The 17172-nt window shown below is 33.2% G+C and overlaps 1 protein-coding gene across 1 annotated transcript in view; it reads right to left on the reverse strand.

The window, feature by feature from the left end:
• The window catches only part of LOC118189391 (uncharacterized), a 307097-nt gene that overhangs the window by 70185 nt on the left and 219740 nt on the right, over positions 1–17172 (reverse strand). Inside the window, exons 39-40 of the mRNA XM_085826350.1 lie at positions 10126–10227; positions 4576–4686 (exon numbers count right to left, since the gene is read on the reverse strand). Coding sequence (XP_085682476.1) covers positions 4576–4686; positions 10126–10227 — 213 coding nt within the window. The remainder of the gene's footprint in view (positions 1–4575; positions 4687–10125; positions 10228–17172) is intronic.

The raw sequence follows: 17172 nt of genomic DNA on the forward strand, positions 1-17172 counted from the left end.
TAAATAAAAAAAAATAGGTTTATATATATTTAATTCATATTTTTAACATGAAAAGAACTTAAAATTTTAAACACTGAAGAAATGTGTTAATATGATTTTGCAAAATTTCTCCTACTAAAATTGACCATAAAAGTCCTCTTTAGATGTACATTTATAAGAGAAAGTTTGAAATTTCCAACTGCTTGAAAACCTAATGTGCCCTTTTCTCATGAGACTCTTTCTAGAAAACGTTTAGTTATTGACAAAAGAAAGATGCAAATGGAAGAAAAAAAGATGCAAGAAAAGGTGCAAATGAAACAAATTCTCCCAGGACCACGAATCTGGTGCAGGGAAGGGAAGTTGGAATTTGCCTTGAACCCTGTTTGGAACTCTATCATACTAAACTATATTTCTAAGGTATTTTTTCCTCTGCATTATATTTTACTGAGCTTTGTACATTTCAGTTTTTTATATTATGTAATAAATATATAAATTAACTGTAATTCAAAGGGAATTTATTACACAAATTATGATAACATCTGAAATTACTTTCCTGACAGCTTTAGCTTCTCATGATAAAAATTTTATATAAAAAATCATTTCTGGAAAGAAAAAAAACGCTTATTTCAATTATCCAATATATACATATATATAGATAGAGCGAGAGAGAGATTTAAAATATGAGGAAAAAATACACAATTTTTGAAGCTGTTTCGGTTTACAAATTGAGCAGTGAGATGGTTAATATAGTATATTATTAGGATAAGAAGTGACTGATCTCGGACATGTCATTTCTGCTGAAGTGTGTGCACGGTTCTACAAAGGGTATTGACAGTTAATGAGGTACCCCTAAAATATACGTCAGCTGAGAAAAAAAGGGAAAATCCTATCACTGCAATACTCCGCTGACCGCATCCGAAATTTTGGGATACAGAAAACGGGGTATGTCAGCGATATAAAAAGCACTACAGTATACGAAATTAAGGAAAAACAGTCAACAATTCATACAGACTACCAATTTGAACAATCAGATCTGTTCAAGTCCAGGAGCCAGTGGATCCAATTACTGCTCTTCTGGACTATTCATCTTAAGGTGGGATGTGTGTGGTTACAAACTGATCCTAAAGTGTTGGAACTGCGGTGGTGAAGGATAAGTAAGAAAGAACTGCAGAGACCCTGAAGAGCTAAAACCGCATCCCAGCAAGGCGGCATGAAAGCAATTAGTGGAAATCTCGCAAATCGTAGGTTCCCAGATATGTAGAAGCCCAATCTTAAGAGCTTCAGATTTGACAGTGAGTGGCAGGAGTAATCAATGTTTCGTAATGAGACATATAAATCGAATTTTTGATATATGAACATCGGCATTGAAGCCAATCCAAAATGACCCGGTTCAACAACTGGAAGGTAAACTAGTCTAGATACCACTCTATGTTACCCTTCATACAGTATCCGGTGATAAAATTGACATCGAAAGTTTAACATTCATATCACATGTGGAGGTGTCTTCTGTCATCATATGTGGAAAGCATTACAGATCCTTGTATACTCGGAGCAGATTTCCTAGCGAAAAACATTTTTACTTTAAAAATAACGAACTGCGTTCCTCCTCTGGGGATTTTCTTAGTTTAATGCGTCCAAAAAGCGTAGTTCAGGACGATATCACACTCCAAGCAAGAACAGAATTTTTATTAACTGTATTCATAGCTGAAAACTTAAATGTCTTTTACAGCATAATGAACTACCCTTGAGCTGTAACAGTCCCAGAGGTGTACTAGTAGCTTCGACAGTCATCGAAATACTCTGGGCATGTACTCCGACGACATGGAATGGAAGAAACAGTAACCGTTCAATCTCTCCATCTTCGGATAGCCTAACATGGGAGTTATTACCTAAAGCACAACTAACCAGTGAACGAGGACCTCTGCAGAAAGTGTCATTCAAGAATGTCAAGATTTTTGTTTCTTTAGCCAATCTAATGCAGATCGAACCGCTTTGGTGTAGGCTAAAAGAGCTATTAGAAAGCTTCCACCAATCAAGCAATATCCTGGACATCTACCGATCGCTAAACAGGACGATGTAGTAGAACGTATAAAGGCCATGCGAAAAGCGAAATATCGACAACCCAACAAGTCTTGAGCTCCTCCCTTCGTCCTGGTCAGAACGAAAGATGGTTAACTAAATTTCCTGAAGATTAGTGTCGGTTGAACGACGTACCGATGAAAGATAGCTACACTCTTCCTAGAATTGACGACATACTGGACACTCTTACCGGAAACCGGTAGTTTTTGACGCTTTACATAAAGACTGGATATTGGCAGGTAGAGATACACCCTGATGACGAAAAAAGGTCTTCCCCACTAGATTTTAAACAATTGAGGAAATTTCATTCATTATACTTATAATTTTCTTAAAAATCATTCTTTATTCTAGGCGATCCTAAAAATTATGTATATCAATAAAATTCCAGGACCCTAAGCTCTAAGAGACCTACTTCACCATCGGCTCAGTGTCCTGTTGACTAAATGTCTTGACATTAAGTGTTCCGTAGCTAAATGTCCTGTCGGCTAAATGTGCTGTCGGCTAAGCGTCCTTGTCGGCTAAGTGTCTTGTCGGTTAAGTGTCCGTGTCGGTTAAACGTCCTGTCGGCTAAATATCCTGTCGGCTAAGTGTCTGTTCCGGCTAAATGTCTTGTCGGCTAACTGGTGTCGGTTATGTGTCCCGTCGGCTAAGTTTCCGCGGCCGCTACCGAACAGGTTCTACTGCAGTTCACGATGATGCCGTTTGGTTTAGGGTAATGCACCGGCCAGTTCCGGAACGATCATCCAGAGCGTGCTGAGGGGTCTTTCCTACGAAGCCAGTCTGAAACACCTGCATGACATTATCATCAAAAAAGTTTTTTAACGTTTAAAAAATATTCGAAATGTGCGTCCAAAATTGCACGGGAAGCAGTCTGATGTTTCATCCTACAAAATGTATATGGTTCGTACAGGAAGTGATTTACCTCTGACATGCCATTTCTGCCGAATATGTGTGCACAGATCCGAAAAACGTTTTAGTAGTTTGAAAAAAAGGTTATAAATGATAAATGCCCCCAAAATTTCTATCAACTTAGAATTTCCTGGGGTTCTACTGTATGAAATTCCTGCAGGACATTTCTTCCATCAAAAGACCTCTTCACGGATTGATAGAGCAAGAGAACTTTCTTGTGTGAATGTGAGGATGCATTTTAGAAGCTGAGACTATCCTGATGTATTCCGAGCTCGACAAACATATTTATTCTTTACACAAATACTAGTAATGAGAATGTCGGTGCTGTTTTGTCTCATGAAATAAACGGTGAAGAAAGTGTCGTGGCATGTTCTAATAAGTATTTGCTTGAATCGGAGAAGATTATTGTGCACTTTAAAAGAAGGTCTCTCAATATAAAGCTGTAGAAAATTTCCGCCATTTGCTGTATGAGAGAAAATGCCTGTCCCCACATATCATGCATCGTTGTTTTGTCTCTTAAATTTCAAGAATCCTGAAAGCCAAATGAATACATGGCCAGATGCATACAGAAGCCAGATGTGTGCAGAAGCCAGTGGTATATTACCGATGGCAATAATGTCACAAATCCGGACCAGAGTACAGCTGAACTGCTGAACTCAGAATTACCCGGATTGTTAAATCTTCTTTTAAGATCTGTTGTTTAAAACCCTTAAAAACTGACTTTGCTGCATTTGATTGTTACATCAAAGACGGTAATGTCATATTTATGAATACGACTTTAGGCTTAGGAATTTTGTAGTCTCACTCTGTAGTTTCTTAGAAAGTGACATAAGGATCATATGCTTTAGTGTTCAAATTTGCGTTTTTGATATGATATAATAATTCTTAAAATCAAAAACCAATTTTTGATTGCATTAAAGGCAACTTAAAAGCCAATATTCAGACTTTGAGATTTGCTTTTAAATATTTCTTGATAAGCTTACGTCTGGTTAAAAATTGAACTTAAATAGTTATTCTTCATTACTAATATATTATAGGTTGTATAAAATTTATAAAGGTGTAGTTTCAGAGATCTAGCTGATTGGTTAAAGGTTAAAGTTCTTAAAAGAATAATGGTTTGATTGTTATTGCTTTTTTCTTTTACTCAGCGCTTGAAATAATCCTTAAGTTTCTGCGCTTATTTTAATTAAAAAAATTAAAACTATAAAATATTGAAACAACACTTAAGTAGTACAACACTCAAGTTACGTTAAGAAGATGGACTACAAAGATGAAGAGTTTTTCTTACATACTTCATTTAATGAATTTCATTCCTATATCCGCGCGAAATATGGATCTAGTTTTGAAAAAGACCGTTTTCAAATTAGTCTTTTCATTTAACACAGATTTCAACTTCTATTTTAATTTAAAACTAACCGATTTTTTTCTCATTATTATCAAATTTATAAAAAAAATATTCTGCACAATTGAAATTTGGTGCTAAAAATATTCAAGTAAATATTTAGGTTTCGAATTCGAGAATAGTTAGAATTCATCCAATTTCTGTAAGTGTTTGTACTTGTACTTGTACCTTAAGTACAAGTACAAGTACAATATGATATGACTTACCTTCACAAGTCATTTCTGCGCCTAAGGGGTCTTCTTTACAAATGCAGACTTTTTCTCGTTTTCCGGTGATGTCTAGGAATTTGCAGTTTTTCCCTTTTCCACAATTGCATGCTGTAAATGAATAGCAGTATTGCTCACATTTGACACATTTTATTTCGCTCACATTTGGCGCTCCATATCGAAAATTGCCTAACAATACTTTCGATTACACAGCAAAATTATTTTAGGGTGAAATTTATCTGTAAATGGAAAGTGTTTCTTCGCTAATTTAGGTAAGTTTTCAGTTAGGGTTGATTTAATTGTAACATGTCCTCTACAATTGCGTTAAATTCGAGGTAGATTGGCAACATTAATGTGCCCTTACCAGACATATTTAAGGGTAAAAATGTATATAAATACATATTTCCTGGAAATAGAGATAAAATATATAACTCTAAAATTTTATTACATTTTAATATGCAAAAGAAGAGAAAATTTTAAAGCAAGAATGTTTTTTATTTTGCTGAAGTAACACGAGTGCTGGTCTTTGCCACTGTGTGTTTTATTAAATGTACTTTAAATGTATTATCGGAAATAGTCTCTCCTGTTATTCCTTTTATTATTTATTTATTAATGTAATATTAGAAATAGTTTCTGTTATTATTATTTTATTATGCATTCGTTAATATTTGACACAGTTTCTGTTATTGCTCTCTTTATTATTTATTTGTTAAAATAATACCAGAAATGGTCTGCGTTAATACCCTTTTTAATATTTATTTGTTAAAGTAGTATTATATATAGCCTCCGTTATTACTTTTTCATTTTTTGTTTTATTATTAGTAGGAGAGATACACTTGGTTATTATTCTTTTCTTTCGTAAAATTTTATCACGCTCAAAATGCATCCGAATGAACAGTTATACTTGCCTATTTTGATGACAGTCGCCGATAAATAGGAAAACAAAAAACGGGACTATTCCGTTTTGAGGACCGTAAAAAATTGCAGCAAAAATGTATGCGCAAAAGCGCTAAATCAAGCAAACGCGCTCAATTAACAGCGCGCCAAATCTAGCGTATGCGCTGATTTCAAATTGCGTAAGTTTAGATAATTCTGTATTTCTTAAGATGCCATTGAAATACTAGTTTAATTTTTAAATCCTTTTTTGATAACGCTATGGATTTAACAATTTAGGAGTTGCCCAGTGACGAAAAGTCTGCAATAGAATTTCTTCAAAGAATAGGCATCATTCATTATATAAAATTATGTTTGAACTACAAACGAGATCAAATTATGCTTCATTCAGCGATAACTCGGTAGCGAAATAGCGGTGCAGGAATCCATTCAGTTATATTTAGCCTTTTTTATATAAATTATAATAATAAAAATATATTATATGAAATTAATTTTTCATCTAAATTAAAAGAATACTCTTAGATAGTTATTTACTATTATGCTTCTTTCTTGCGTTAGGGTTGCCGCAATTATTTTTGGCAGCACTGACATCAACAATAGTTTGGAGATTTTTTACGATCCTCAAAACGAAATAGTACCCAAAAAACAAGTACCCTCAGTCTGATTCCTAGGAACGTTCGGCAAATCTAGACTTTATTCTATACCCTTCTCGGTACTTACGGAAAATCCCGTCGACCTTTTTTTCATATTAAAGAAAAGACGCCAAACAATGCAATTTTTCTTAAAAAATGGAAAAGTCTTCTTCAAAAACCCTGGGTTTGGTGTAACCTTGATTACACGTGTTAGTTATTATTCTTGAGTAAAGACTCCTTTTTCCCCCTCTATAAGGCATTTTCGAATTAAAAAATATGATTAAAATTTGGGACCTGCCTACTACAGAAGAGCATACTGTTGAATATTTCCAAAGTTATGGAATCTTACCGGCCTCAAAAAAATGTTAACCCTCCGAGCGGCTACGAGTTTTGCCAAGAAAGCACAAATTTTCCAAAACTACTATGAGAACAAATTATGTTTTTGATTTTAGTGTAAAAACTCTTCTGGTAGTTCATACCTGCATTTGTGTACTTTTAATATATTGCCTTAACTTCTTTGACGTATTTTAAGATGCAAGTATATATACGTTCTTACAGATATCACAAGAAATATTCTAGGCCGTATATATACGGCCTTGCCGCTTTGGCCACGTATGGCGCTTTATTTTTTAAAACTGAGAAGTAATAGCGTTGCAACGTTAAGGCTTGTGCGAAGCGAGTGTCAATTCGAAATGGAACTTTGTTTTACTATTTAATTTTTGACTGCATTCGGATTCATTTATAGTTGGCGCAGAGAATTAACAACTATTGAATGGGTAAAAGAGGAATTAGAGTTAAGTGACAAGACTGTTGCAAATTGGAATAATTACCTGAGAGAAGTTTGCGCACACAGCCATTTAGAAATATTAGAAAGAAAATTAAGAATAGAACGTTTTTTCTTTTATTTAATAAATGAGATTTTTTTTTAGTTTGGCGTGATTGACGCCGTCTCTTATGGTTGACAGGATTTTCCGTAAGTACATCTTTCTCTTATTAATGTGTTTTTCTTTGTGTTTGTTTGTTTTATTGTGTGAAGGATAACTTTATTTTTATTTCAAAAGTTAACTAAAGATAATTTAGATGACGAACATATCTGCATTGCGCCATTTTTGAAAGTGATCATTTTCCCTTGAAAAATTGTCAGGCCAATGTTTGTTTTTAGTTAGTTTACAATGTATTTTGCGTTCTGCCTCTGTAGTCCTGGCCAGAAATGAAGCAGCAGCAATCCATTAATCCCAGTCTTTTCATATTTTACTGAAAAATCGCGAGTATTTAAGTTCGCATGCCAATTTCCATATCACGTAATGAGCTATGGAAATTTAATGTCAATAGCAGCCGGCAAATTGTTAAAGCTCATTGTTTTTGTGAGGATTTATTTGCCTTCTTATGCAGCCAAGTCCATAGGAAAACAAAAGCAAGCTGCGGAGAATAAAAGACTGATGGGACTTTGAATATGATAGCCAAACAATACTTGAAAAATAAAAAAAAATAATAATAATGTACTAATAATATACCATTTCATCGCCAAAAGACGCCAATATGTTATTCTCGATGTTCTGGCGAATATCAGATAAAACACTAGCACCTGTTAATCAGTCAAAAAATCTCGATGTTCAAGCAGTCACATTTGTATATCAAATTGAAAATCTCGATAAAGATAATATACTAATAATATACCATTTCATCGCCAAAAGACGCCAATACGTTATTCTCGATGTGCTGGCGAATATCAGATAAAACACTAGCACCTGTTAATCAGTCAAAAAATCTCGATATTCAAGCAGTCACATTTGTATATCAAATTGAAAATCTCGATAAAGATAATATACTAATAATATACCATTTCAACGCCAAAAGACGCCAATATGTTATTCTCGATGTTCTGGCGAATATCAGATAAAACACTAGCACCTGTTAATCAGTCAAAAAATCTCGATATTCAAGCAGTCACATTTGTATATCAAATTGAAAATCTCGATAAAGATAATATACTAATACTATACCATTTCATTGCCAAAAGACGCCAATATGTTATTCTCGATGTGCTGGCGAATATCAGATAAAACACTAGCACCTGTTAATCAGTCAAAAAATCTCAATATTCAAGCAGTCACATTTGTATATCAAATTGAAAATCTCGATAAAGATATTAAAATATGTTACTGCTTTCAGTTTTTTAGAAAGCTGAATAGTTGAAACACATATTATGTAATCAGTTTCTAAACAACCCGCACTAGCAATTTTAAGAAAAACGCATAAATTATTTTAATAACTGTAAACTCCACAAGATGTTGTTGCATAAGTCCGAATAAAAGAAAACCTGAAAAGTAATTCAGAATTTTTGTTTTTTATCAATAGTTTCACTTGTTCTTTAATAGCAGTATAATAATACAGGTTAGTTGTATTGATAGTACCCCAGCAGGCTGGTGCTTTATCCCTGAAACTGGGAGTGGTTGATTTGTTAAGACATTTATATTCTAGTAGTTCAACCCGAGAGGAATTTTCGGGTATCGAAGTGCGTCCACAGCTGTTTTTAAGATGTGCTATATGTGCAATGAGAATAAGTGCCATTTACCATTGTTAAGTTCTACGTGAATATATAAATTACGTTAAGCAGTTACCTTCTTTATCTCTGTCGTAAAGAAGAATATATTTGGTACTTTTCTGTTTCACCTGCGCAAATCTCGCCAAGCAGACTTTATTGGCGACAACATACAGTATACACTAAAAACATGTTAACAAATGTTAGTTGTTAGTTCTAAGAATTTTTCATTTTTAAGTCATAAACATTTTAATGTCGTTTAAAACTTTGTAAAAAGCCAATAAATAAAGACAATAAATTTGTAAAAAGACATTAATATAAGAATTTGTTATGCTTTCATAATTCAACATCGTGATCCGCCGGTTCGTATCACGTGACCCCAAATTATCTCATCGCAAGTAAACTACGCTACAAAAATATTATTATCTACATTAATGTCAAGTTAAATCTTAATTTGGAATAATAGTTTAAATGCAAGAATTATTTCAATTCGTACAAATAGCTTACTCAGAAATTATGTAAAACCGCAGTGCTTTACTTCGCTAGTGCATTCTCATTAGAATGGATGAATTTAACCCTTGACTTTGCCTTTTCTATATTTTCGCCTTTGGGTGAGTAGTAGGATTGCATTCTAATTGACTTAATTACCGCGAATGGCCTTAGAGTATAAAATTGTATTATCTGGTAAAAATTATATGTAATTGTATGCCAGTATTGAAGGAAACAGTCAATCTGATAAGAAATGGCGGCGAATTGTTTTGAAAAACAGGCATAACAGGTTACTAGCGAGGATATTCCTTTTGGCATCCGTTGTACCATTATTGGCGACTTTATCGCCTGCACCGGCGAACCGGAAAAGTACCAATAATTTCTTTACAGATTCGATTCTCCGAGGTTAACGGCATTTACCGTTGTGTTTCTGCACTGGTGCGTCACGTAATGGGAATGCCGGTGTGTTTTCTTGGGAGCGTTATTCATAGCATTATCCTTTCTATAAAAGGAAAATTCGCTTCTTTCTGCGTAACTAGATATTGAGTCAATGTTGTTGCCTTTTCTTTGCATTCAATAATTTTCTCTCTTGCTAATTATCATAAATTTTCCGTTAGATCGAAACTCCAAAATTTCATTTTTGTTTGAATCTTTGTTGTTACTTTTAGATATGAGCCTACAAATCACAATCTTTAAAATTCGATAAGAAATTCTGCAAGTTCAGAAAAATTTAAATAACATAAATGCAGATGAAAATATTTTAGATTTTCTATTTTCTACTCAGACCTTAACTTTTAATGAATTTAAAATAATAAACCAATATTTAATGAGTTTCGTTATTCTGAATATTAAGCAAACAAAACTAGCTGATTAAATCGGGTTTTGTACCTATGATTTTTTTAAAGTGGATCTTGTATTTCGCAGATTAGAATATAACATTTCAAAACAAAAACGGAATATCTTATACTTAACAATTTAAAAAAATCTACATACCTCTACATTCAAAAGTATAATAATGACCATATTCCGGTGGACATTGACATACTCTATCCCCATTTTCATTTGGAGCACATTTACCATTCTTACAATCACAAACTGTAAAAAAAAATTAATAATTGTATTAAGTACCTCTTCTACACGTGATATTTCTTTTAAGTACTCATTTTTCTTTCGTCATGTCTAAAATGCTTCATTCAGTAACGTGTAAATACCGATTCTTCGTTCTTAACAATGAATGAAAAATTAAGATATTTAAAATCTCACTTCGAAGGATATGCTGTACCTGAAATATTGAAAATACATCAAAACAAGACGGAAAGAAATGCGTCTGGTCAAGCTTAAGGATCAATCGGATGTCTATGAGTGGGTTTCATGTGAAAAAGGTTTTGAAACTGACTCTCATAACAACATCGTTGAGGGCATGTAGATCTACACTGCGTATGATATTGAAGCACATAACTTGAGTGTCGCCGAACCTCTGGCAATTATAACATTGAGTCGGGCCCCTCTTTTTAGGCTTGTATACTTCGATATGCACATAATGCATACAATGTTGCTCACTTTAGAAATGGATAGAGCAGCTTTGTTTTCCCCTAGTTAAAGAAAATATACGAGAAGTTTCTCAGTATTCTGTTCGGTTTTCCTCGTAAACGGCTTTGCTTTTAGGTCTAAAAAATTCCATTTTGCTAAATATCTTCGTTTTTCTTCTCCACGGTGATGTTCTGGAAATGATTTTATGAAACTGCATTAACAGTCCTTTCACTCTTCGTCTGATACAATCAAAGCTCTGATCCAAGCCAACGTCAGTCAGTGTCAGCGTGTGTAATCACCAACGTTGGAATCTTGATCTTTGCTACTTCAAAAGTTTTATTTCTCATTACTTCTCTCTTCATCGCTGAGTGGAGATGATCTGCTTTCCTGTGAAAATTCTACCTATTTTTCGTAAACGGGAATTCTTAAAGATTTCTTGTGAGAGTCCCATTTTGCTTTGTACTCCTCAATTTCAGCCTGGTCATTACCCTCATTTCAACCTCTTGTCCATTGCTCCCTATTCCTTCCGCTCATTTTGAGGAAATATTACTGTAATAAGAACTGCGTTTTCCTTAGTTATTTTTTAGACTTCTTATTGCAGTACTACATTGTGCTTTAGATTAGCTGTCTTCAGTTTGATTTCATATTCAACAAGAATCTGGTTGATGCGTTTAGACCTAATATAATTTCTCGCTGCATACTAATCTTCCAAACAAAATTTCACTTCATTTGGGTAATTTTCGTTCAGCAACTGCTTCATTTCTTCAGTTGCAGTTTTTTATATTTTCTGGTGCTCAAGAATACGTTTTACCTTGCCTGTTGCCATTAGGAGAAATTTTGCTAGTCCTCCTTCTCTTGACTTTAAAGACAGTATTTTAGGAATTTTTAAGCAATCGAGCTGTAAAGAATAGTTGCTCGTAAAAGATTATCATAAATTCAAAATTCGACCGATGTTAAAGCGATCCATCTTTCTCAGTCGTATTTATATAGACTTCATTGAGATATTTGTCTATTAAGATTTTGCAATGTAAACTATTAATTTATTTTTATCTTAATTAGCTTCTCTGTCTTTCTAGCTTTCCAGTTTCCTGCCAGAATAATGATTTCTAGTTCGTGCGAAGTTAAATGAGGCAGAAAGAGGTAGTATTTAAAGAAAGGTTTCATATTCTAGAATCAGAGCTTGCTGAAGGCCACATTACTAGCTGATTTTCTTGAAAGCAGTTTATCCAAATAATATATATATTGAGAAAGAAAGCTTCCACAGACATTGTTAAATCATTTGATTACTGCCCGCTATGTCGCGGAGGGACAATTCTATTCGCTAAATCGCCAGAAAATTGAGAAATACGATATACATTCGAGGCTCAGACTTGATGCGTGAAGGTGCAGTTGCCTCTCGCTCCCTATTTTTTGACTTCGCTAATTTTTTTGCGTTTTAGTCTATGTGTTATATGTTTGATCAGATAGCCTGGCTAAGTACAAGTAGGCGGCCAGTGTAACTTTGATTCGAAATTCACGTGTTTTCTGTTACGACCACGTATTTCTGAGACTCCTTTGCCAATGCTTTATTTTTCTTCTTTTTCCCCTTTCTAGTAATTTCGTTCTCCTTATGAGGAAGGACCTTTAGCTACCTTCGAAATCGATTGAGTGTTTTAATATATGTACGCTAAATACAAGGTTGTTATTGCGATTTTGAATGTCACATTGGCGTGTTTATCTTCTATTCGCGAAGACATTCTAATAACTTAGAGGATTCGTCCTTTGACAAAATTTTTGCGATAGTTTAAACTTGGATTTTTGTAGATGTTTTCAATCAAAATAAATAATTCCTGAATTAATTTATGTATGCGGATCAGTGAATTGATATACATCGATTGGGCGGGGGAAAATGATATCACAGTATTCCGAAATTTCGACAAATTTCGCTTTCGACCTTCGACAACTATTTCACGCATGCGCAAAATTATATCAAGGCTGGATCAACTTCGACACCGATAATAATGAACATTATTTTGCGATCCCTGACAGTACAAATGTTTACATGCTCACGAAACTGGCGATGAAACTTTGCAGACTTGCATCTACTTGTCATCCGAAAACGAGTCACTACGTTCAAGTGCAATATGGATGGCTTTTTCAAACAGCATTCTTTGATAATGATTTATTTCTAAGAGACACGGAGTAACCTTTACTAATATATATTAAGGAAATGACAGCCAGTATTGTCAAACTCTATCATCAATATATATTATAACAAAAGAATTTCCTTGTTAATGTTATAGGCAACTTATATTTTCACGTACTACTATATAACATTTAAGCAATAATATTTTCAATCAAAATTATTTCTAGCTTACTCAATCTATTTTTAATCATTATCCTTCTTCATTTCTTACATCTCCTGAATTTCTTTGCCATTGAAACGTTTAAGGAAACTACCAGCAGTGTTAGTAAGATTATATACATATTTGAATGTAACACACTAAAATTTTATTAACAATATTTTTCAAAACTTAATTATGCTATTAAAACGCTATGCTCTATTTTATAATTTTTCAAATTTCCATTTGTTTCTTATTTGTAACAGAATAATAAACGTCTGTTACTAAAATGATTATATTCTAAATTTTACGAAATTTGTTCAACGTCTGACTCCAAGTTTTCACAATAGTTGAAATGGTGATTTAATGCCAGAGCAAATATATTTAGTTATCTCTATGTTAGGATAACAATAGTATTTCATTTTGTGTAAGGAGGTTCAAATAGATCTTGAATCTGTTCCAAATAGCTCTCCAAAGAAATAATCTTTGATGTATTTGTTAAGAGAGTTATTAAATATATTTTTGCTTCTTTTAAATATAAAAATATTGTATGATCGGAATTTTCTGTTTGGAAATCAAATATGCCCTTTGTTCAAGGAAGAGAATAAAATTGATTTTTTAAAAAATTTTTAGCGTTTTTTAATGCCTCTATAAGATAAATTTTATATTTATCTTATAGAGATATATAATATATCTCTATAAGCCTCTATAAGATAAATTTTATATTTATCTTATAGTGATATATAATATATCTCTATAAGCCTCTATAAGATAAATTTTATTTTATTCCCTGTACCATAAGTGCGGATTTGCATAATGTTAATATCCTGTATAACTGAATGGCATGGTAAACAGAGCTGATATGGTAGTTCAAAAGCGTTGCAATAATCCAAGTTTGATTTTAAAGATTTTTAAAAATAAACTACTATCAGATTAGAAATTTAAATTCTGTTTTGTGCTCTTAAATTTTCAATCTGCTTATTTAGGATTTTTAAAGTTTTCTTTATAAAATTATTAGAAATTATTATTTTAGAGATTTCAGATAGAAACCTGACATCTCACTTTTCGCACTGAAACTTTATTTTCTTTCACCGATCATTATGGTATTCTACTTATATGTTCAGAATGCATAACTACTTTAAGATTTTACAGAAGACACTCTTCATGACCATTCTGTGTAAATGCAATCGTTTTCCAATGATTTATGTTAAATGTTTACCGTGTTCTTCGTAAAACAAATGCCATGTCTCTGTTGGTTTGTATAACGAAACAATACTAATTCAGAAGACAAACAACAAAAATAAGCGTTATATTTACAAAATTTCCACAGGACTAGTTTCGATGGTTTTACCGAACCACCATCCTCAGCTGCAAAACCGCAAATTAAGAATGATCATTTTTCATGTGGTATTTTGTAAATATAACGCTGATTTTTGTTGTTTGTCTTATGAATTAGTATTTATTCGGCGTGTTATTGTGTCTTAATTAACGAAACAATATTTAGATTATTATCAATGTTATGCGTACAGCTATCCTGTAATCAAAGGAAGTCACACAGACCAATACATGTTACTAAAAATTCTTAATCTTGAAAGAGTAAGAGAGAAAAACGCTTGGAAAACTATCAATCAAGAATGTGGATAGAAAACGTGTATTGACACCTTTTGAAAAGCGAAACGGTATTACTATAATATGCCTAAACGAATTAATACATGTGTGTAAAGAACATATATGTAAAAAATATGCAAAACATATTATACACAAGTGGATGAAGTGGCAGTTCGCATTTTAAATTGATTTGCGTTAAATAATTATATTTTCAAATTCTTGTTTGAAATTGAGATAAAAAAAAGAGAAAATACCTAAAACAGAAAAGTAATTTAATAATTTTTATGCTCAGTTTCAAAGGAATTTATTCTTCCACTGATGGTAGTGCACCTGTTTGCTGAAAACACCATTTAGTCATTTTTTAAACACGTGCAAGAATGGATTTCCGTCAGGAGAAAAAAAAAATTATATCACTAAATAATAAAAAAAATGTACTTTTACAATTAAAATTACATTTTCGTGGCTGTGATATTCATTAAGAGTAATCACACGTTTTAAATTCCAAAATAGCGTGTTTGCATTTTAAATAATATCATGTATGATTCTTGTAATTTTACACCTTAGTCTTAAAATTGTCATAAAGCGTTTAAGAAAATAATTACATTTTTAAAACATTACTTTTGATTCTTTGTAGGTTTGTGCTCTTAAGAAAATTATACATTTGTATACACTTAGTGAACTAAATATTACCGATATATTCTAGTAGCTTTCGTCAATATTTATCTCATCACAGCCGGTATTTTTCTGTCATGAACTAAAAAGGTGACGATATCGTTCCTGAAAAATATTATTTCACGTTACAATAACCGCTTTGAATTCGTTCAGATTTTGTTTGATCATTCTGAACGTTCAAGTATTCCTTCCACTTCATTTAACAAATACTCAGTTAAGGACTGAAGTCAGTAAACTGAACTGGCAATGGAAGCAATTAAATTAATGCTCTTTAAACGAATCCAAGACCATACAATTTGGGAAGGTTGTTCCTAGAATGACAATCAGCATCAACATCGCAGCCATAATTGAGTGTATGTCATAAGTAATAATTTTGATTTAAATTATGCCGTTAATAGTTAGTTTCAGAAATATTAAAGGATCTCTTGCATTCCAGAAAATTATTCTGGCATGATAGCGCCATCAACATGGATATTTACATCGGTCCATGGATTTGCTTAGTTTGATCTATATTCCTATCGCGTTGCCTGGATAGTAGAGCAGAAATTTAACCACCTGGGCCGAGAGAAATGTTTCTTGATCGTCAGAAGTCTGATGGTGCTGCTCCGGAGAAGGCTGTACCGATAATTTCCTATTTTTAAATTATACTACAGAAACTGTTAAAGGGCTGTTGCTGTTAAAAGCTATTTGTTACGAGGTCTAACGTACTGCGTGTTGGTAGTGCTTTATGGTAAGTCTGAATCATTCATAGCTGCAATTTTTTGTTCCTCAGTTATCACGGTCGCTTTGTGCCAATCGCTTTTCACATTTTACATTTACCAATATGTTCCGTTAAAATATATTTTTGTTGCCGAATTGTTTTGATAAAAAGCCACTCGATAAACATCCGAGATACAGGAGAAAAGCCTAGGTCACTAGCAATTTCTTAAATTTTGGAACTGAAGCTTCATCAGCTAACGATCATGCTTTTTTAAATTATTATAATCTTTCATTTTTCCCAATTGCACACCGAGATACCTCTTTAGTCCCAAATGCTCCCTTATTATACTATAACATGGTACGTAGGTCACTCTGAAAGTTTTGAGATATGCGCAGATGATAACCGGCAGAAAACAATTAAGAGTTGGATTTGAAAGTATGAACTATTTTAGCCTAACAGACGATTTTTATTGGCCATTTGCAAGTAGTTTAGCGTAGAATAAATTTTAAGCAGAGAGGAAAATGTAGTTAAAGCGAGAACATCAATTCACTATGACTTTATATGATTAAAAAAAAAAAATTAAATCAACAAAAAGAATGCATTCAAGTCTACAGTTAGCATTAGGAAATATAGGTTCATCCCGTGCTACTGTATTCAGATGGTTTACAGAATTTCACAGATGTTGCAACTCTCTTTGGACTGAAAAAAACACACAGTAAAACCGTCGTCAACAGTAATCCCAGATAATGTGTTTGCCATACCGGAAATGTTAATCAATAAAAACTGCTGCAACCACCAAATAATACGAAAGGAACTTAATATTGGTTTAGAATTATTCCGGAAAAACTGCATATGAAAAAATTAGTTTGCCTTAGGGTTCCCCATAATTTAACATAGCACCAAAAAGGAGGAACGTGTCAGAATCAGTAACGAAATGCTTAATTTACCTAAAGATGGTGGCCACCGCATTAATCAAACTGGTGATGAAATGTGCATGCGTCTTTGAAGATGATCTGATGCCCACAATGGGAAAAAGACAAGGTGCCATGAAAACATAATGTGCGCCATTGTTTCAGAAGCACAGGATTGGTCAAAGCCATCAAGGTGGAAGGAGAGAAGACAGTCACAGCTAACTGTTACACCACTAAGTGTGTTCCAGAAATTCTTCAAGAATTGAATGGTAAAGGATTCATGTTTCACTGTGACAAT

The sequence above is a fragment of the Stegodyphus dumicola genome, chromosome 11 (genome assembly GCF_044657685.1).
Source record: "Stegodyphus dumicola isolate Sdum_Otavi_A_Nest chromosome 11, ASM4465768v1".
Classification (NCBI taxonomy): Eukaryota; Metazoa; Arthropoda; class Arachnida; order Araneae; family Eresidae; genus Stegodyphus; species Stegodyphus dumicola.